Genomic DNA, 22007 nt, shown 5'->3' on the forward strand with positions numbered 1-22007 from the left:
AGGAGTCCTAGAAAATTTATGGCAAACATTTGTTATAGGCTTTTCAGGACCAGAAATTTCATAAGTCTGTTTTCCATTCCAATCCCATTCTTCTATGTGTGTAAAGGTCTTGTCCTTAAAGGTGAGAGTCAATTTTTCCATTTCTGTCTCCTTTAAATTTTATGTCTTTGGTTTTCATGGGTCCCTTAGAAGCTAAATGAGATTCATGCAAACAAGTTTTGAAATGAAAATTGTTTCTTCTTGGACCTGAGTCCAAGGCCAAAATTTTTAAAAATTTTCTTTTCACTGTCTCATTCCTTCCTAACCAACGCCAATATTTTGAAGAATTATTTGTGACTTCTTGTCAGTTACTGTGCCTTAATTTGGGGTGGCTTTTTGGCTTTCCCCAATGTATGTCTCATCATTCAGAAAATGATGGGCTCATTTTTAGACAAACTGTGGTTTAAGATGTTTGACTTTTTGGGCCTATTAAGTAGCCAGTTATTTGAAAAGTGTTACAAGCTGTGTGGTAAAAAGAGAAGAGAAACAGATAAATAAAACCCATTTCCTAATGTTAGGATGTTAAAGGATAGCTCTTGATATAGATACAGGTTAGACTTACTTTAAACCAGTACTGTTGAATCAAAGCTCTGTGAGCCAGCGTTTTGGGCATAGAGAACTTGACAGTATAAAATTTCACGCCTTCATTGCCTTACCCATTGCTGTTTGTAGGTATGATGTGCTTGTTACAAATGGGAGTTCCGAGTCTTTCATTTATCCTCAAGCCATAAGACCCTTGCAGAGTTCAAGAGGATTCCCTGGCATTTCTGAGCTCGGTCACTCACTTATTTTTAGCCACCTTTTACCTAAGTGGCAACTTTCTGAGCTTTGTTTTGGAAATTCAGCAGGCTTGATGCCCTGGTGTAATGCCACAGCATTGCTTTATAAGAGGGCTTGTAGAGTGCCGTTTGTGTTATCTAATGCTTTATGATGAATAATGATGGTTTTTTAATGATGAAATGAGTCTAGAATCAGCCTCAGTTTTTTTTTCTTAAAGCAAAGCAATGTAATACTCAGTTGTTCCTGGTAGGCAGTATGACCAGAGTTGTCTGAGGGGCTCAAGTCCTTTTCCAAAATTTTATTTGGGTCTATATATTTTTTTCCTTTTGGTTACCTCACTACATTATTACTTCAAAAGGTTAGTTCGGGCTCATATCATCAGTCCTCATGTGAAATATTTGTATTATATTCCCAAAGGGAAACATTTAAACAGAGTTTTTATTTCCTTCTAAGAGATCTCTGACTATTGATCTAAACAGGAAATGCATGTTTGGAAGAGGAGGTTTATCCCAGTTTAGTAGAAAGTAGGTATCATAAGGCCTTTTTAAAATATTTGAATTGGAAATCCCCCCTCATCTTTCACCCAGAATTAAATGGCAGAAAATTCTATTATTTGCTAAGTCTCTTTTCTAAAAATTTATTAATAAGTATCTGCCCTTGTTATTTTTTAAGAGTTGATGTCTGTCATGTGAAGTTCTGCCTCTTCATGTGTTGAGGGGAGCCAGTGAAGGTAGAGAGTTCCCAGAGCAGGTAGGCGCCAGCATGCCCCATGTGTTGGCTAAGTCTGAAAATCATTGAGTAGACAAGAATTGTGGTCTTCCACTTCTATGGTCATGATGAAGAAAGCATTTTTAAAGTATTGGCTTTAGGAAACGTCTTAGCACAAAACGATACACTTTCATCCTCTGACACTTCTGTGTGTAATGTGGTTTCACTGTTCACATTCGTGGCCCTTCAAGATCCCTCCCCCCACCCCTTTTTTTGTTTTTGAGACAGAGTCTCAGTCTGTTGCCCAGACTAGAGTGCTGTGGCGTCAACCTAGCTCACAGCAACCTCAAGCTCCTGGGCTCAAGCAATCCTCCTGCCTCAGCCTCCCGAGTAGCTGGGACTACAGGCATGCACCACCATGCCTGGCTAATTTTTTCTCTATGTATTTTTAGTTGTCGAGCTCATTTTCTTTCTATTTTTTTAGTACAGACGGGGTCTCGCTCTTGCTCAGGCTGGTCTCGAACTCCTGAGCTCAAACGATCCACCCGCTTTGGCCTCCTAGAGAGCTAGGATTATAGGCGTGAGCCACCATGCCTGGCCCTCTTCAAGATCTAATCAGTTGTATTACTATAAGGCTATGGTTCTCAATCAGGGGCCATTTTCTTCCCCAGGGGACATCTGGCAGTGTCTGGAGACATTTTTGGTTGTCACACTTGAGCGAAAGGGGTTCCTGTTGGCAGATAGTGGGGTGGAGGCCAGGGATGCTGTTAAATAAACATCCTGTAGTACACAGGATAACCCCTCACAACAAAGAATAGTCTAGCCCAAGATGTCAGTAATGCTGAGGTTAGAAAATCCTACAGTATGGTGAAAAGAAAGTAAAGGTGACAGTGACTTGCTACTCTTAGGACTTCTGTGGCTGCTGTAATTCTCCCCACCCCGGGCCCCTGTTGACTTCCGCCCTTCCTGTGCTCTTCTTTTCTACTAGACAGCAACTCCTAGCCTTTTATATTATTGTTGGGGAAGAGAAGTCCTGTTCCATCGTTTCCTTCCTTACCATGGAGACAGGGGAGTGGGGTTGAAAGCCTCAAAGCTTCAGGCCTTAGACAGTTGAATTGGGAAGTCACTTTACTTGGAAATCTGAAGTAACTATATCCAAAATACCTACAAGGCACTGTATAACATCTCCAAGATCCTCCCAATCTTAAGGCATTTCTAACTACATTTTATACATAAAGAAATAGCATTCAGTTGATTTGTCAAGGTTATGCATCTAATACATGGCAGAGTTGGAAGTTGAAACCAGTGTTTCTGATTTTAAGAGGAATTTTTTTTTATCAGTTTGCCACATTGCCTCATGTATATCATTTGTGGGACCATGAAGATATAAACTACTACAATGATCAAATGACAAAATGGAGACATCTACTGTTATCAGTATCTATCATATTAGGCTATTAAGTATGAAATGTTCAATTCCTTTAATTATTAAGTTTGACAGTTGATATCTCTGACATTTCACGTTGACACTTAAAAAAAATTTTATTGTAAAGGTACATACTCATTCTTTTAAACACACAGTTTGGCTTGTGATTATCTTTCAAATTTTTTTAGAGCAATTTTTGTGAAAACATGGATAAGTCAAAAATCCACGTTATTTTTGGATATGAGTTCTGTCCTGGAATCAGTGCTGCACAGACAGCTTGAAATATCAACACAGTATTTGGGAAGGGTGTGGCTAACGAACACATAGTATGTTGATGGTTTGAGAAGTTCCGTTCTGGTGGTTTTAATCTTGAAAATGAGCCATGTGGGCAACTTGAGACCAAGGGTGGATAATGATGAGCTGAAAGCTGTAGTGGAATCAAATCCATCTCAACCTACACGTGAATTAGCAGCAAGGTTTGACATTACTATTCCGACAATATTGGACCGTTTGAAACAAATCAGCAAGATGAGGAAGCTGGATAGGTGGGTTCTGTGTCAATTAAACAAGTATCAGAAGAGTAATTGTCTCAAAGCTTGCCTTTCTTTGCTGTCACTATATAAAGGTGAACCGTTTCTACACCATATTATTTGTTACGTGTGATGAAAAATGGATTCTTTTTGACAATCACAAGCATTCGGCACAATGGTTGGATAAAGATGAAGTGCTGAAACACAGTCTAAAACCAAATATTCATCAGAAAAAGCTGATGGTGGCTGCTTGGTGGTCCAGCGCTGGTATTATCCACTACAGCTTCATGAAACCTAGTCAGCCAATCACAGCAGACGTCTACTGCAACCACTTGGACAAAATGATGAGGATGCTTGTGATTAAGCAGCTGAGATTGGTCAATAGAGACAGGCCAATCCTCTTGCAAGACAACACTCGACCACATGTCACACAAACAGCACTGCTCAAATTACAGAGGATGGACTTGAAAACTTTCTGTCATCCACCATATTGACCAGATGTGTACCAACTGACAACCACTTCTTCCAGACTTTGGACCACTTCTTGCAAGGAAAAATATTCAATTCTCAACAAGCTGTGGAAAATACCTTTTGTGACTTTATCATCACTTTCTTTCCAGGCTTCTTCACTGCTGGCATAAACAAGCTAGCGTCAGGATGGCAAACTATGTTGACAGTTTAGACACATACTTTGATTAATTGTACTGCTTCTTGTTTGAGATATAATAAACACTTTTGATTTGAAATTGGACATTTCATATTTAATGACCTAATATTTTTATAGTAGGTACTTTGTATACATTCTCTCTCAGTGTAATGACAACCTTAAGAGACTTTATATCAGTGATTTTCAAGAGAGGATATTTGTCAAAAGTGCCTTCCACTCCACCCTAGACCTGCTGAAAACCTTCAGTGAAGGTCCGCATCATCTGTGGTTTTCTATAAAGCTTTACTCCTGTTTGAAGAGATCTGTGCTATATATTCTCCTTAGAAGCAGTTCTGCCGCCAACCTTGTATTTGGTGAACTGAGGGCACTTAATAGTCGATATGGAACTAGAATCATACTAGTGCGTAGTTTGATCCTGCCTGAGGATTTGTGCCAGACTTATGTTTTCTTTTTGGTGAAAAATGGAAGTAGTCCTTTTGCCACTTAGAATGTTATTTGAGGTTATTTAGATATTAATAGAATGCTAATACTGATTGTTTGTTGTTTTTTTTTTTTTTTTTTTTTTTTTTGAGACAGAGTCTCACTCTGTTGCCTGGGCTAGAGTGAGTGCCATGGCGTCAGTCTAGCTCACAGCAACCTCAAACTCCTGGGCTTAAGCGATCCTACTGCCTCAGCCTCCCAAGTAGCTGGGACTACAGGCATGCGCCACCATGCCCGGCTAATTTTTTTGTATATATATATTTTTTAGTTGTCCATATAATTTGTTTCTATTTTTAGTAGAGACAGGGTCTCTCTCTTGCTCAGGCTGGTCTCGAACTCCTGACCTTGAGCGATCCACCCGCCTCAGCCTCCCAGAGTGCTAGGATTACAGGCGTGAGCCACCGTGCCTGGCCTGATTGTTTGTTTTTGATTCAGGATTGGTATGGAAGAAGACTTATGAAAACCGCAGTGCCATTATAACATTTTTTTCCTTTAAGCATGGCTTTCTATTTTACATGCTACCCATGAAAACATTTCCTAAAAGATACTGCTGAGTGTAAACTGGCATTCGGGTTTAAGAATGAACAGCTTGAAATGGTCTAACAAGCAGGAGAATTTTAGCTATAGATTTCTTTGAAAGTTCCTTATGGTTTCTCTGCTGAACTATTGTAGCCTCTTTCATTCTCTGAGGGGATACATTTGGCTACTTAACCATTCCTTTCAGAAACAAACTGAAAGATCCAGTTGCTATAGCTGATGTGTTCTCCTGCTTTAGGGATTTATGCCCCAGGTGCCTTGGGGAGACCCGAGTGCTCATTCTGAGCCCCGTGCCCTGCCTCACCGCCTTCATGCTACACGGTGCTCGCCTTTCTTCCCTTGCACCCATCCTCTCCCCCGATGGGGTTCTCATGCCAGCATGCCGGCAGCACCTCTTGTTTTCCCAGTGAATTATATTGTGTTTTGAGGGTGTGTGTGGTAGTTTGTGTTTATAAACGAATAAGCCTTTGCTCGCATACAGTGCACTTTTTGTGTGTGATATTTGGGGATGGTAAGGGTAAGGACAAAAACATGTTTCTAATTATGGTGAAGCGAGGATATCCCTAGTGTTCCTCTTGACTTAATTTTTTTGAAATTGTGACAAGTATACATTGTTTTTAATAGGGATGTGAGGATTTTTTTTTTAAAAGCACCCTTACAATGAAAAGAATCCTGTTTAGTTGTGATTCTGTTTGCGATTAAATTAGTTTTAATTTTATTGCTTGTCTTTCTATATATAGGGAACAGTGAATTTATGTATATATGTATGTGCCTTAAATTTGAATACACGTGGCTTTAACTTTCCTTAACTCTGCCTGCTATACATTGCCCGTCAACCTGGCGGAGTCATCTGGCTAGACAAAGTCTATGAATGTTGACTTTTTCAAAGTCAGCAATCAACATCACCTTTATTCTATGATCCTGCTACTTGCCATAAAATAAAAAGTAACAGCTTTCAGATTGATTTAGGAACAATAATCTTTTCCACAATTAGATTGAAGAATTTAAACACTTTGGGAAAAAGCCCCAAGTATTGAACCATCATCTCACATTAAATATTGTTTTGGGTTCCTACTCTAGATAGGGATTATTATCTGTTATTTTGGATCACTTAAAGAATCCTATACCATAGTGTCTTCTGTATCCCAATGTAAATAGTTTCCTGTGGCATTCTTTTAAGGTGATGGTAATATAATAACTGTTATGACAATGAAGAGGCAACTAGATGAGTAATCTTCAAATATTTTTTTTTTTCCTGAAATGTAAAATAGCTTACTTGTGACTATAATTTTTGCCTTTAAATTCTTGGTAGCAGTGCAGCTTATTGTTTTGTTGACAAATAAACTAGAAGACCTTTAAAAGCCACTGCATCATTGTTTATCATGCTTTCAGTGGTGCAATGGGGAAGAGGGAAAGAGTAGTAGGTTCCTCCTAGTTGTTTCAGTAAGATGAGAAAGATCCATTGGGTGAACTATAAAAAAGTTTTAAGAGCTTTCATTTAAAAATATTTTTGCTGTTCTCTGTTGGCCCATTTAGAAACACACATTTCAAAATACATGTTATATAGCAAACTTGGCTTTCTTGATCATGAGGCCTTTTGGATGTTAACATTAGAAGATGTACCTCAGTCATGTTGTGCTTCCACTTTGTGGAATTACCTCAGTTGAGATTAGACCTAGCGGTAGCCTGGGTTATATGTTGGGTGGCAAAACAAAACAATCTGGGATTTAAATGTCACTTCAAGAAGCAACAGCCAGAATAATTAAGTAGTTCTATTCAGAGGTGAATATAACTACTATAGACATTGGTATGATCATTACGTTTTACTTCATTTATTTCAAATTTCCATTGAGACAAGTTATGAGGTCACTTTTTGGTCCCCTGTTGAATTTACATTTCTATCCATTAGCCAGGGACTCTTTTCTTATTCTCCAAGGATTATTTATCTAAGATCACATTCATTAAAAACATCAGGATTGATCAGAAGGATTTCAGTGACAGCAGAGTTTTTAATAATGAAATAATACTAAGAAGTAGTACTTGCTTTGCACCTTTCTATGTACCTCTTTCCAGTTGTAGAGCACCAAGGAAAACCATCATTATAAAATAAAGATATCCTTTTATATTAGTAAGGATGTGGTTTTAAAAGACATAATTGACTTTAAACATGATTTAAATCCTAATTTTGACCTAACAATATTCACCTCATGCTTTGAAAGATATTAATAGCAAGAAGGATATTTTTACACTGCTTTCTTCCCAAAATGATCAGGTGGATAAGTTGCTGGGAGCAATAATACCAAAAGATAGTTTGGGATAGAATAGGAGGGTTAAATGTTTTCTCTTTCTGAATAAAGTTATTCTGAATACATTAGATATTTTGTGTTATAGAATCCAGATCTTCAAGTTATTTAAAAAATTTTATCAGTCCACAAGAGGATAGGTACATAAAATGAAGTAAATTCCATGGGTAAGCAAAAAATGTAAAAAAATAATCAGTACCTAAATATTTGAAAGCTGCCTTTTTTTTTTTACTTGGATTTCTCCCATTTTTTGTGTTCAGAAGTCATTTTCTGTTATTTTTCTATGCTAAAGTATGCTTTCATAAACCTGTTAAAAACAAGCTCTTAATTGTTCTTTTTTCTTTATTTTCTTAGGCGTCAGTGAACCGGTGGGGAAAATGCTGCTTGTCCTGGGCCCTGTGCTGTAGAAAGAAGATGCCAAAGGCCAAGTACATGTATCTGGCACAGGAGCTCTTGGTTGATCCAGAATGGCCACCAAAACCTCAGACAACAACAGAAGCTAAAGCTTTAGTTAAGGAGAATGGATCATGCCAAATCATCACCATAACATAGCATATAGCAAAGAATCAGTCTCAGTGGCATGCTAATAGCAGTATTCAGGAGAATGTGGTTTTAGCATTTTCTGATCCTGTGTGTCAGAATGGCACAATTCAGTTTCTGTCCTTTCTGATATAGTCGCTGAATTGAGAAGTTTTTTTTTTTAAAAAAAACAAAACAAAACAAAAAGATATTGGCATGACAGTTAAATTAACAATCTGTAAAGTTCTATATCTTCATTCAGTAACTTGTTATATACATTTCCAGAATTTTCTTGATTGTTACCCTCTTTACATTGGGCACAGGAGAAATTTGGTGTTTGGTAGGTTTTTAGACATTAGCTTCTGAGACTAGTTTATCCCTTTAAATTTATTTTCACAACCCCCTTATTAGAAAAGATCTGTATTTATATACAAGCCCTAAATTTGTGATTGAGAAAATTTGTCAGCCTCCAGTGAAACAGATTGAATGCCTATTTTGATTTGATTCTAATATTTCTTCCAAAGAATTCTATATAAACATGCACCAATTCCCTTCAATGGCCTAGAGTTAGGAGTGAGTTTGTATGATGTTGCTTATAGAACAACTCAGGTAATTTCCATATATGGTTTTATATTTTCTGTACAAACTGCCTGGGTTTTATTTTTCTAATCGGCAAGGTGCTTCACTGCCTTCTTGAGATATCCCTCAAACCTATTAAATGGATCTTGTGCTATGTGTGGTGTCAGTAGTCTAATTTGCTTCAACTAACTGTTGTAGAAGAACTGTTCCTAGGAAAAGAGATAATTTCTTTTGGCAGTAGATGTCGATCCATCTTTTTAATATCTTTCAAACCTGTTTTGTTCCCCCTCAGGCTTTGTGTTATTTTAAATGTCTTTTTATTTTCTACTTCTACATTTTTAATTACCGAAAGACATAGGATAATAGGAAAGGTTTCTTTAAGTTAGAAATTTACCTCATAAGATTTTTTGAGATTTGGTCTATGTCTCTCCTGTCAATAACGAGGCTTGAAAAAAACTGGATTTGAATGACTGCTGTTTTTCAGAGCAACATGAACTTGGTAAGAGTTTGTTATGTGCCATTAGGTGGCGCCAGAGGTCAGAGCATACCTATTTTGGGTTGGAGAGTGACAAATGAGCGTATTTGGTGTGGAAATTTATGGGAGAAAAAGTGGAGGGAATAAAGTTGAAAAACAGATATTCATTAAGCCAAAAGAAATGTGGAAAATATTTTTCACCTTTCTGTTTTGCCTGAGTAATATTTAAATTCTAAACAAAATTAAAGTAACTTTTAAAATGCCTTTATAGGTAAACTCCAGCAGTTGATATTGCTGCGACATGGACACTAAACTCTTAAAACAATGTGACATTATCCTGTGTTATTCCTTAACCAGTAGCGTGCTTGTTCTTTCTACTTCCAGCTGATCATTATTTTCCTAGCATGTACTTACCGGTTTACCAAATTTTACCCAGAATTGTAGGACCAAATAAAGGGTTCTCATTCTTTATGCTGCAAAGATCTGAATGATGATTGGTAACTGTAGAGAAATGTAAGTTACACTCAGGATCACTGTTATTACTATTGCCACTGATGATTCTTACAAAAATGTAATTGAAGTTTTCCACCAAAATGTACAATATGATATTAATACACATTAGATGATAATAACAGTTGTTCCATGAATGGTTCTATGAAGCTATGCATCTTAGACCTCTTGAGCTGTGAATTAGCACTGTTTTCTAGAGTTACTTATTCACTTGATCGTTTTATAATTTCCATATTCATTTTAAATATGCTCAAGTGTTCAGTGATTTTCAGAACTGTAAATTTTATTCTTTGATTTAAATACTGAGGCATATAATTAAAGTAATTGCTAAGTAGCAGCTTAAAAATCCAATTATCAGATTGTATTTAACATCTTTAACAGCATGATCATAAAGAGCTATTTTTGACACCCCTTTTTTAAAATTTAGAGCTAATAAGGGTTTTATATCTCATCTGTCCATATTGTTTTCAAAAGAATGAGGTTTTTAGGTAGGTGGAAAAGCATATGTAGGAAGATTTGAACATAGAAAGGTGGATTATTCAGGTTGAGAATGTTATTTGAAGAATGTGAATCCAGGTGTGGGTCCTACTCAGTGCCATAGGTAGACTGAGTCCTCTGTGTAGGTCACCATTACATAGTAAGTTTGATTCTGAATTTCACATTAAATTATTTGAGTTTATACAGACCTAAATTTTAAAATCTGTACATATATTATTTTGATGTATTAAGATGAATAAATATTGCTGATTTAAATTTTATTTATGCACATACTTAAAGGACAGAAATGTCTGGGAAAGTAATTGTTAAATAATGATATGTAACTTTTTAACTTTTTAAATAAATAACAAGATTTTTAATGTGTGTCTCCCTCAGGGTTGTTTAAAGTTTTTTTTTCTCCCTCAAGTATAAATAGTGGTAACTATATGTTTTGTATCTTCGAGCACCAACTGCTGTAAAGCAATGCTGCAAATAATGCTTGAATAAAAGTGGCTAAGCCAACAAAAAAAATACAATACTTTTTATAGTAGTTTTATAATCCTTAAATTCGAAAGCTTTCCAAATTGCACTTGCATTTAAACAAAACTGTTGCAGTTTTTACTCTATTTATTTTGTTTCTCATGTTTATGAAATTACTGCACAGTTTCAAAGGCATGGTAAATAATATATCAATGTTTATGTAGTCTGTTCCAAAAACAGCTATAGATAACATCTAGCAAAGAGGAAAATTCAAGCTTTAGAAAACATTCTAATATTTCATGCATGCAATTTTGGCATATCTAAAAATAGGTTTTTGTATATTTATGATGGGAGGTGGTTGGGAACTTTTAACAAAATGGGGTGTTAATTTTTGTACAGTCTGTGGGCATTTACACATATTTTTAATGTATTAAAATTTGGTAATTATGTGTACATTAAATTAAAATAGTTACTTTATGTTATGATTTGTGAATTCCCTAAGATCTTGAATTTTTTTAAGTAACTTTATATCAGAAATGATACTGCATCTTTATATTTTTAAAATTGAATTGCTGCTCAAGAATGGTACCCTGTTGTCAAAAAGGCATACATTCATAATTGTACATTCAGCATTGTAAATAACCTTATGAAATCTTTTTGATTGAAGCTATTCAAAATAAAAATTTAAATGAATGAATAACACTTCACTCTTCTGTGTCTTTATACCTTTGTTTGCTTTTTAAAAGTTACATTAATACTGCTGTCTCTGGATTTACTTTCCTGCTTAATAATTCCCCATTTCCTCCTTCCTTCCTTTCTTCCTTCCTTCCTTCCTTCCTTCCGTTCTTCCTTCCCTTTCTTCCCCCTCCCTCCCTCCCTCTGTCTTCTCCCGTCCCCTCCCCTCCCCTCCGTTTTCCTCCCCTCCCCTCCTTTCTTTTCTTTCTCTTTCTCTTTCTCTTTCTTTTCTTTTTTCCTCCCTCCCTCCCTTTCTTCTCTTTCCTTCTTTCCTCTTCTTTAACTTTAGAGTTTTAAAGGAAATAAGTACAACATTCCACATATCATGTTTGTGACCATCCTAGGAAACCCATCAGTCAGATACAATGTAGAGCCAAATGTTGAATTGTCAGGAGGTCTAAGGGAAATATTGAAATATAAGACTAGGGACTTATACTCTATTAATAGTTGGGAGGATCAAACTAAAAAGTTAATGCCATATAAGATATGGTAAGTTTGAAGTGAAATGGCATCAGTGGGTGCAAAAGAGCACTCCAGGGAGAGGAGAGAATGTGGGGAGAGAAAATGGTCGTAAAAATCCCAGACAAGGTAGGATTTTTGTTGGGCTTTTGTGTTTGGGTGGGAATTTTCATGTATCCCAGGTTCTCCACGAGACATGCAACCTCTGCTAGGGAGTATAGCTGGCTGTGGTGTGATGGGTTGGGTGGATGAAGGCCTAGTTTGAGCCCAAGTTCTTTCCAGTCACTATGGTTTGTGCAGCATATGATCATGTCTCCACAGCCTGCCTGTGGGCATAGTTCTGCATGTCTCTCCTCCTTTCATACATCACTGCCAAGTGCTGTATTCTGAATGTATACTGCAGGGAAGGACAGAGTCCTGGGAGCTCTAGGAACTTGAGTGAGGCTGTCGCTAGTCCAAGTTGGGGTTGTGGTTACTTGGTAAGTGCAGAGACCTCTGCTGTGCCCTGGCCTCTGAGTCTCCCCACGGAGGAAAAACTTGCAAGCAGACACCTGCTCTTCAATGGCCAGACCCCTTAGGTCAGGGATCTGTGACTTTTATACAGCAGCTGCCCCTTAGGACAACAGATTTCTGACCTGTTTAATGGATAAAAAAATCCAAAAGGCTTGAAATGGTGGAGCCATCAACTTCACTGCTCCAAATACTTTTCATTACCTCATCAACTTGCTCAGTGGGTGGGCTAAGAGTGTTCCCCACTGTCTGTGACTTCCATACCCACTCTTGCCTTCCTGGACAATCAGAATGTCTTGCTCTCTTCAAAGGACAGAACTTGGAGGCCATTCTGACGGGAGGTCTTCCTGGGGAAACAGGCTGAAGAAGCATCACCAGAATTTGACTCGCCATTGTACCGTTTCACAGCTTGCCTTCCCAGTCTGTGCTGTTGACTCCCTGGCCTTTTCAGGGGTAGGGGGCACTTTCACTTGTGCCTATGCATGGCTCTGGAGTTGCTTCCCTTGGTGAGAACTGAAAGACCTCCCACCATACCTGGCAGAGGCAGTGGCTCTTCCCTGTGGTCTAGGACTGCATGACTTAGAAGAGGATTTCAGTCAGTTCAGCGTTTACTGGGCTTTGCATTTGGCTACAATTACATCAAAGGCTGATTAGATTCCGTGATGTAGGCATTCTTTATTCTGGATATTAATCCTTTGTCAGTTACAGGTGTTACAAATATATTCACTTGGTTTGTCTTTTTGCCTTTTTTCTGGTGTCTTCTGATGGAAGTCTTTGTAGGCAATATTATCAAAGAATGTCTAGAATACAGTTGTTAAAGACAGACATGTTTTGCATACAGAAAAATGGGCAAAAGGAAACCCAAATTTCTCAGAAGATGAAGCCCAGGTGGCCTTTAGTTGTATGAAAGGGTGCTCAAGTTCATCATTGAACAGGGAAATGGAAAGTTAGAACCATGCTGAAGATAGTTATATGAATGGCAAAAAATTAAATTTAGTCAGTACCAAGTGTGGGCAGAGACACATGCGACAGAGACACAGGGACTGTCACATGTGATAGCTGGCTGTGCATGTCAGACCCCCACTTCAGAGAGCAGCTTGACATTCCCAAGTTCAACTGAACATGTGAACACCCTTCAGCCCAGCAATGCCATTATTGAACATGTTCAAGAATGTTTTTAGCCTTATTCTTAAGAAGGAAAAAAATGAGTGGAACGTTTGATAATGTTTTGGGCCTTATTCCTGAATGGAGAAAGGAATTTTTTAAAAACCTACCAAAAACTGAGTGGAGAATTGATTGGAACCATGTAGCATGAAAAGGAAGACCCAAGTAAGCGTGGCCCATTTAGTAGTGTGGCTGCTGCAATGATCCAACTGTATCACTAAACTTTTCTAGCATCACAGAGTCATATTGTGCTGTTTTTGCAAAAACTTGTATCCCTCCTGCTCTTATCAGTCAGCCTCAAGAGTAGTACTGAGGTTATATATGGTGTCTTTCTCAGTTTGAAGATACTTGTCATTAAAAACCAGAACATGCCCTGTGAGATAGGGTCCTTTCCCTGACTTACTCTGGTAAAGTCTTTGTAAAGTCTTTATCTGCAGGATGCAAGGACACCTCCCTCTTCCTTTGCAAAGTGCTGAATCACATGCAAAACTCTAAGCCTTTCAGTTTGCTTTGGGGTGCAGAACCGTTTCAGGTAAGGCCAAGTATTTTTTAAATTAGTATAGGAAATTAGAGGGCTCGGTTAGTCTGTATGCATAAGAAAGAAAATTCGGCACAAGAAACAATTTGTGTAAAATTTCATTTATGAAACATTTGGCAGATTCATATTGTGTGCATTCACAGATAATTCAGTGCATGAGTATTAATTTTTATTAAGCATTTTAGAAATGGTAGCTCCTTATTTATGGTTAATTCAGAAATGCTACCTTCATGTTCTAACTATGTGACCCGAGTTAAATTACTTAACATTTCAGTGCTTTTGTGTCTTCATCCTTGAATTGGGGATAATAATACCTACCTCATCCACTTATTGTAAGGATTACATAAATGCAATGTAAATAAATAAAGCGCTGCAAATGCTGCATAGCATAAAGTGATCGGTATTATTATCTGCTTAGCTTGGCTGTTAGTGAAGGTGTTCGCTGGTTTGAGGTGTTCATTGTTTCAGTAGAGTACATTGGTACTGCAGAAATAGCATGATTGTGAGAAAAAGAATTAGATAGTGGTGGTTGCAGACTCTGCCATTCCCTTCATGACTGCTGGTCATTGCCAACCCAGGGTAAATTATAAAGTCAAGAGCAGAGCTGTTTTCACAATGGACACTGCTTTGTAATATCTTCAAGCTTGAATGTGAGAATGATCATTTTAATTAGTTTTCTCTAGGTAAAGATCTTAAAGTATCGGCTGTTTGGTAGCTTGAAAACGCCTTTATTTCAATGCTTTAAATTGAGTAGAAAATCAATTAAACAAAAGAATGAGACCTCATCGTGTAGAATGAATGTCTGTCTTTTCACCACCCAGGGAAATCTGCACTCCTAAGAAAAGAGGGAGTGAGAATCCTGGCTCTGCAAAATGTGCGGGGTTACAAGATTCAATATGGGCGTAAACGCCTTGTGTGTTGACCACTGACCTCCCACTGTTGCCTTTTCAGACATGCTGAGGAGGACCCTGCTGCTGTGCGCGGTGCTCGGGCTCCTGCGCGCCCAGCCCTTGCCCTGCCCGCAAGGCTGCAAGTGTTTCTTCCGGGACTCGGTGCAATGCTCTGGGGGCGACGTGGCGCGCATCTCGGCGCTGGGCCTGCCCACCAACCTCACGCACGTCCTGCTCTTCCGAATGGGCCGCGGCGCCTTGCAGAACCACAGCTTCAGTGGCATGACTGTCCTGCAGCGCTTGATGCTCTCGGACAGCCACATTTCCGCCATTGCCCCCGGCACCTTCGATGACCTGATAAAACTGAAAACCCTCAGGTTGTCGCGCAACAAAATCACTCATCTTCCAGGTGCGCTACTCGATAAGATGGTGCTTCTGGAACAGTTGTTTTTGGACCACAACTCACTAAAAAGCATTGACCAAAACATGTTTCAGAAACTGGTTAACTTGCAGGAACTCCTTTTGAACCAGAATCAACTCAATTTCCTTCCTTCTCGTCTCTTCACAAATCTGGGGAACCTGAAAGTGTTGGATTTATCGGGAAACAACTTGACCCACCTGCCCAAGGGATTGCTTGGGACACAGGCTAAGCTTGAGAAACTTCTGCTGCACTCGAACCAGCTAGTGTCTCTGGATTCGGGGCAGTTGAGCAGCCTGGGCGCCCTGATGGAGCTGCAGCTCCACAGAAATCACATCCGTTCCATCGCACCCGGAGCAGTCGACCAGCTCCGAGGCCTGAGTTCTTTGACTCTTTCCAGAAACCACCTCGAGTTTCTGCCCTCTGGGCTCTTTCTTCATTCGCACAATTTGACTTTGTTGACTCTGTTTGAGAACCCGCTGGAAGAGCTCCCGGGGGTGCTTTTCGGGGAGATGGCCGGCCTGCACGAGCTGTGGCTGAACGGCACCCGGCTGCGCACCCTGCCCGCCGCCACCTTCCGCAACCTGAGCCGCCTGCGCACGCTGGGGGTGACTCTGAGCCCGCGGCTGAGCGCGCTGCCCCCGGGCGCCTTCCAGGGCCTGGCGGAGCTGCGGGTGCTCGCCCTGCACTCCAACGGCCTGACCGCCCTCCCCGACGGCTTGCTGCGGGGCCTCGGCAGGCTGCGCCAGGTGTCGCTGCGCCACAACAGGCTGCGAGCCCTGCCGCGCGCGCTCTTCTCCAATCTCAGCAGCCTGGAGAAGGTCCAGCTCGACCACAACCAGCTGGAGTCCCTGCCTGGCGACATGTTTGGGGGTCTGCCTCGGCTGACCGAGGTCCTGCTGGGACACAATCCCTGGCGCTGCGACTGTGGCCTGCGGCCATTCCTGGGGTGGCTGCGGCAGCACCTAGACCTCGTGGGCCGAGCCGAGCCCCCGCGCTGTGACGGCCCTGGACAGCGCGCCGGCCTGCCGCTCTGGGCCCTGCCGGGGGGCGACCCCGAATGCTCGGGCTCCCGGGGCCCCTCTCCGCACACTCCCGCGCACGACTCCTCGGCAGCCCCCGGCCGCCCTGCCCCGGTGCCGAGTAGCCCAGAGCCCTGGGCGTGGGCGCACCTGGTGGCCACGGACAAACGTCAAGACCATAACCTCTTCTGGTGTCTTTATTTTCTGCTTTTAGCCGCTCAGGCCATAATAACCGGGATCATTGTGTTTGCTATGTTTAAAATCGGCCGGCTCTTTCGAAAATTAATCAGAGAGAGCTCTTGTTTGAGTCAATGGGAAAACCTTGTAATTAATTAAAACGTGACCAGAGTATCGTCAGATGTGGCTTCGAGGAAACCAGACAGCCTGCTGCTGTTTTCCTCTTCCTCTTCTCCCCTCCCTTTCTTCCTCCTCTTCTTTCCCACTGCCACCTCTTCTCCTTTCTCCCTCCTCCTCCTCCCTCGCTCTGCTCAGAGTGACCTTTACATTTGCAAATTGTGATTGCTGGCCTGTCTCTGTGCCCCTCAATCGTGTACTCCTGGAGGACCTCAGATTGTGTGTGACCCATCCTTACCCCACTGTGCCTGGCTGGGCGGCGTCTGGTGGAGAGAGGGCTCTTCAGTGTTTACTGCGTAGGGTACAAGCCCAGGCCGGGCCGACTCCCACACTGAGCGTCTGGTAACAGCGTGCGAAATGAATGAATGGATAAAATAAACACACGTGTCCAAGTGAGGATGGCTTTTCCCTAGGGGGAAAGTGTTGATTGTTCTCTATATCTACTTTTATTTGAAAAGTAGAACTCTTCCCATTCTTGCCCTTGCCCTGCTTTCTTCCCTTCACGTATCCCTGACCTGTGGGCTATTTGGGAGCTTGGGACTCCATTCATTCAAGAGTATTTCCAGGGTGGCCCCTGCTGTGATAGGCTGAGACACAAAGAGAACACTGAGCCTTCCCTCCAAGCTCAGTTGTGCCCACATGTTCTGGGAGCCTCCCGTGAGTTTCCAGTTGCTTTACATCACTGAACCGTGTCATTTGGAAACTGAATTGTTTTTCATTTCCTGGAACTAAATGCCACCTCACTTTGCAAGCATTTACAGAGCACCTAACATGTGACAGGTGCTCATGAATGTAATGATAAGCTTGGCTCTAGTTTAGCTCATAACACTCCACATTTATTCTTCCAATTGAAAGCACTGAAACCTTTGTTGCTGTAACTGGATGTCTGTGCTTGTGAGAGGCAGTGGCTAAAATGTGAGTTCAATCCCAGCTTCACCACTTGCAAACTGCATAGGACTGTGGGCAAGACACCTACGTATATTCTCTAAGCCTTGGTTTCCTCACTCTGAAAAGGGATAAAATAGTATCTGCTTCATAGAGTTGTTGAAAGAAATAAAGACAATGAAGCAAATGACTTAGTCCCATGTCCTGCATTTAGTACATGCTTAATAAATATTAGGTATTAATGTTATTCTTAAAGGATGAATGATTGTTGCTGGCATTATTTGTAAAGAGCTTTGAGTTGATTTTTTGATCTGTATATAAGGGTAAGAGCAAATTTTCTTAAACTGGAGGTACATTCAAATCAGTCTGTCTTCACCTATGGGTGGTCTCAGCCCTGGGTCCTCAGGCTTTGTGCTCACAGTCCAGAGCAATGGGTCCTCCCAACACCACCACTTGGATGTGGAGCAGAAAGCATTGGATCCTGGAATTTGCAGGTGGACTTTTCCTTCAAGGCCAAGTTCAAATGCCTCCTCCTTGGTAAAACCTTCCCCACTTGCCCAGCATACTAAAGTGTTCCCTGCTGGGTCCTCTCCTATGAGAGCACTGGGCACACCGCCCCCCATTGGTCCTGGTTACCTGTCACTCTAGGGTGTCATTCTAGAGTATCTGTTTAATGTGCCTCCTGCACTGTAAGCTCCTTGACCAGACCTTGTCTCAACCACGCTTTAACTACACATTCTTTCCACTGCCAAAATTTTGAAATGATTTACAGCATAAAATCCAGACTTTTTTTGATAGACTATGAACTCTAATTCTAACCACTACGCTCTCAGGCAGCTACCTAGCTCTCTAAGCCTGTTATTCCCCACCTGTAGCATGAGGATAATAACGGTCTGGACATTGTTGCGAGGAAAAAATGAGATAATCCACGTCCAATAGTTAAGTCAGTGGCTGGTGCCTGTGGGGCTCAATGGAAGTTAGCTGTTATGATAGCGCTTTCAGAATGCACTGTTTTCTAACGTTTCTCGACACCTTTGCACATGCTCACTCAATCAGCAAATATTTGTTTAGTACCTACTTTGTACCAGGCACTCTTCCAAGTGGAGGGACGGAGCAGTGGATAAAACAAGTACATACTTCCATGGGGTTTACATTTTGGTGTCTCCTCCAACTATGACATCTCTCCCAAACCCCTGGCCATTATCTTAAAACATTCAAAAAAGTATGTAATGTAGGACAACTTGGACACCTCAGCCAGCTTTATAAAATCTTTGTACTTTGCTGCATTTGTTTCAGATATTTTTAACAGAATAGAATATGACAGGTAATGTTGAAGTCTCCTGTGTGTATCTCTTCCCTCGTCTCATTCCTCTCCTCTGCTTACAAGTAACCAGCTTACCAACTGTGGTGTTTTACATCCCTATATACATTTTTATGCTCTCCCTGCATGTGTCTATGACCCTGAACAAGTGGAAGTAATGCTTTGCAGGTTTTCAAGTTTTATATAAATGATGTTATTCTGTATACAGTGTTTTTAGACTTTTTTTCTGAGCCAAAATAACTTGTGAAATTTAGCCATGATGCATTTGGCTCTAGTTCATTCATTTTAATAGCTATATAATATTCAATTGAATGAATATACCATGATTTATCTGTTTTTTTGTTGATAAACATTCATTCCTAGTGTTTTTTCTTTTCCTTTTATTCCTCATTACTACACATTCTCTACAACTTTTGATAATGTCAGAATTTTTAATTTTTTTCAATGTGATAGGTATGAAATGGTATCTCATTGTTGTTTTATATTTCCTTGATAAGTAGTGATGTTGAATATTTTTAAATACTTATTGAACATTCAGATTTCTTCTGAGAATTATCTGTGCATATACATTGACCAATTTATAATGGGGCATTTTGTTTTTTTCTTATTGATTTGTAGAAATTCTTTATATATTGAGACACTAATCTTCCACAAGTTATATGCTTTGCAATTATCTTTTTTCAGTTTGTGGCTTCTTATTTCATTTTACTTATGCTGTCCTTTGTTGAACAGAAGTTTTCCTTTTAATCTAGTCAAATTTAGCAATATAACTATGGCTTGTGCTTTTAAAAAAATTTCGTTTATGAAATTCTTCCTACTCTCAGGTCATAAAGGTCGTCTCCTCTGTTTTCTTCTAGAAGTTTTGTTTTTCACATTTAGGTGTTTCATCCACATAGAATTTATTTTTGTACACGGTGTGATGTGGGGAACCAATTATATATTTTCCAAATGTATATCCTGTCATCCCAGATCATTTATTAAATAATCCATCTTCTCCCCATGGATTTGAAATGCCACCTCTGTCATTTGTCAAGTTTCCATAGATGCAGGGGTTGGTTTCTGGGTTCTGCAGCCTAAATCATTGGTCTGTTTGTTTAGTCCCATATCACACTTATGGCCTGCATTATTGGAGCTTTAATACTTTTTGGTATGAAGTTACCTCTCCACCTTGTTCCATTCCTGGCCCTTGGCAATTCTAGCACATTTCAGGGTCAGCATGTCACACTCCACTGAGAAAACCTTCTGGGATTTTGACAGGAATTGCAATGAATTTATAAACTAATTTGGGGAAGAATTTGCATTTTTTATAATGCTTAGTGTTCTTGCCAGTAAACATGTTTATCTTTCCAGTTATTTAGGTCCTTTGTAATCTTTCAATGATGTTTCAGAACTTTTTTCATAAAAATCTTGCCTACATTTTGTTAGATTTATTCCTAGGTATCTGCCTGCTTTTTTGATTTGTCATTGCTATTGTAGATGATATCTTTTTAAAAATTATATTTTCTAATTGTTTATTACCAGCATATCAGAATGCAATTGATTTTTACATCATTATCTTACATCTGGCAATAGTTCTAACAATTTGCTTCTTCCTATTAAAATTTTTACCCATTATTTATTTATTTTTCTATTTAAAAAAATCTTATCTGCACTGGCTAAAACCTCCACTATACGGTTGAATAGAAATGATGATAGTGAGCATCCTTAAAACCAGCTTGATTACAAATGGTATGCTTCTAATGTCTCACCAATAAATGTGACATTTCTGTCCTAGTTTGCTAAGTGCATTTTAAAATCATGAGTAGATATTAAATTTTTATCAATTTTTATCTTAGCTATTAAGATGCTTATATAGTTTTCTGTGTGTGTATGAGGTATCTATTGCTGCAAAACAAATAATACCCTAGATGTTGGTGGCTTAAAACAATAACTTTATTGGCCGGGCGTGGTGGCTCACGCCTGTAATCCTAGCACTCTGGGAGGCTGAGGCGGATGGATCGTTTGAGTTCAGGAGTTCAAGACCAGCCTGAGCAAGAGCGAGACCCCGTCTCTACTAAAAATAGAAAGAAATTAGCTGGAGAACTAAAATATATAGGAAAAATTAGCCGGGCATGGTGGCTGGCACATGCCTGTAGTCCCAGCTACTCGGGAGGCTGAGGCAGGAGGATCGCTTGAGCCCAGGAGTTTGAGGTTGCTGTGAGCTAGGCTGACGCCACGACACTCTAGCCCAGGGAACAGAGTGAGATTCTGTCTCAAAAACAAACAAACAAAAAAAAAAAAACAACAAAAAAACCCACCAATAAATTTATTATCTCACAGTTTCTGGGAGTCAAGAATTTGGAAGTAGCTTAGTTGAGTGGATCTGGCTCAGCGTCTCTCATCAGGTTGTCATCAAAATTTTGTCTGGGGCTCCGGTCGCCTTGACTGTGGCTGGAGGATCTGCTTCCACAGTACCTCACTCGCTCCGTTGGCAGTTCCTTGCAGGCTCATGGCAGGAAGCCTCAGAACCTTGCCATGTGGGCCTCTTTAGGGCTGCTAGTGTCCTCACAATATGGCAGCTGGCTTCCCCCAGAGCGAGTGATTCAAGAGAGAGATTTCAAAGCAGAAGTCCACATCTTTTGTGTTCTAGCCTCAAAAATCACATTTCATCATGTCCATAATATCCTACTGGTTTTCACAGGTCAGCCAATTCAATGTGGACGGCACTACACAAGAGTGTGAATACAAGTAGTGAGGATTGCTGGGAGTCATTTTGGAGTCTGGCTACTCCAGTATGTGTGAGTTGTGTGCATGGTGTTTATTTTTAACTACTGATTTAACTTTTTTTCAGTGGTTATAGATCTATTCAATTTTCTATTCCCTCACTTTTGTTACATTATATATTTTTCAGGAAATTGTTCATTTTTTTCTCTAAGTTTTCAAATTTATTAGCCCAACATTTTTCATAGTATTGTTATTTTGCTTTAAATTCTCTGCCGTGTCTATAGTTGTCCCTGTTTTTCATCTTTAATATTGTTTATATCCATCTTTATTTTTTCTTGGTCTTGCAATTTTTTTTTTTTTTTTCTGTTTTACTAAGGGCTTTGTTGCACTTCTCTGTTGTATCATTGGTTTCTTTCTTTCTTTTTTTTTTTTTGAGACAGAGTCTCACTCTGTTGCCCGGGATAGAGTGCCATGGCGTCACCTAGCTCACAGCAACCT

The 22007-nt window shown here is 39.9% G+C and overlaps 2 protein-coding genes across 5 annotated transcripts in view; both read left to right on the top strand.

Annotated features, from left to right (window-relative positions):
- The window catches only part of ATP13A3 (ATPase 13A3), an 83776-nt gene extending 73984 nt beyond the window's left edge, over nucleotides 1–9792 (top strand). For 3 of the 4 annotated variants that reach the window (XM_069475198.1, XM_069475197.1, XM_069475199.1), the window contains one exon: nucleotides 7825–9792. In XM_069475198.1, coding sequence (XP_069331299.1) covers nucleotides 7825–8022 — 198 coding nt within the window. In that variant the 3' untranslated portion in view covers nucleotides 8023–9792. Of the gene's footprint in view, nucleotides 1–1491; nucleotides 1519–7824 lie in introns of those variants that run through there. The other variant, XM_069475200.1, reaches the window with a different exon arrangement.
- Nucleotides 9793–14869: 5077 nt separating this feature from the next.
- On the top strand, nucleotides 14870–16578 carry GP5 (glycoprotein V platelet). Its single transcript, XM_069472766.1, is given in 2 exon segments — nucleotides 14870–16538; nucleotides 16541–16578. Coding segments are annotated over 2 exon segments (1707 nt in total).
- The last annotated feature ends 5429 nt before the right edge of the window (nucleotides 16579–22007 follow it).

This window comes from Eulemur rufifrons, chromosome 7 (assembly GCF_041146395.1).
Source record: "Eulemur rufifrons isolate Redbay chromosome 7, OSU_ERuf_1, whole genome shotgun sequence".
NCBI lineage: Eukaryota > Metazoa > Chordata > Mammalia > Primates > Lemuridae > Eulemur > Eulemur rufifrons.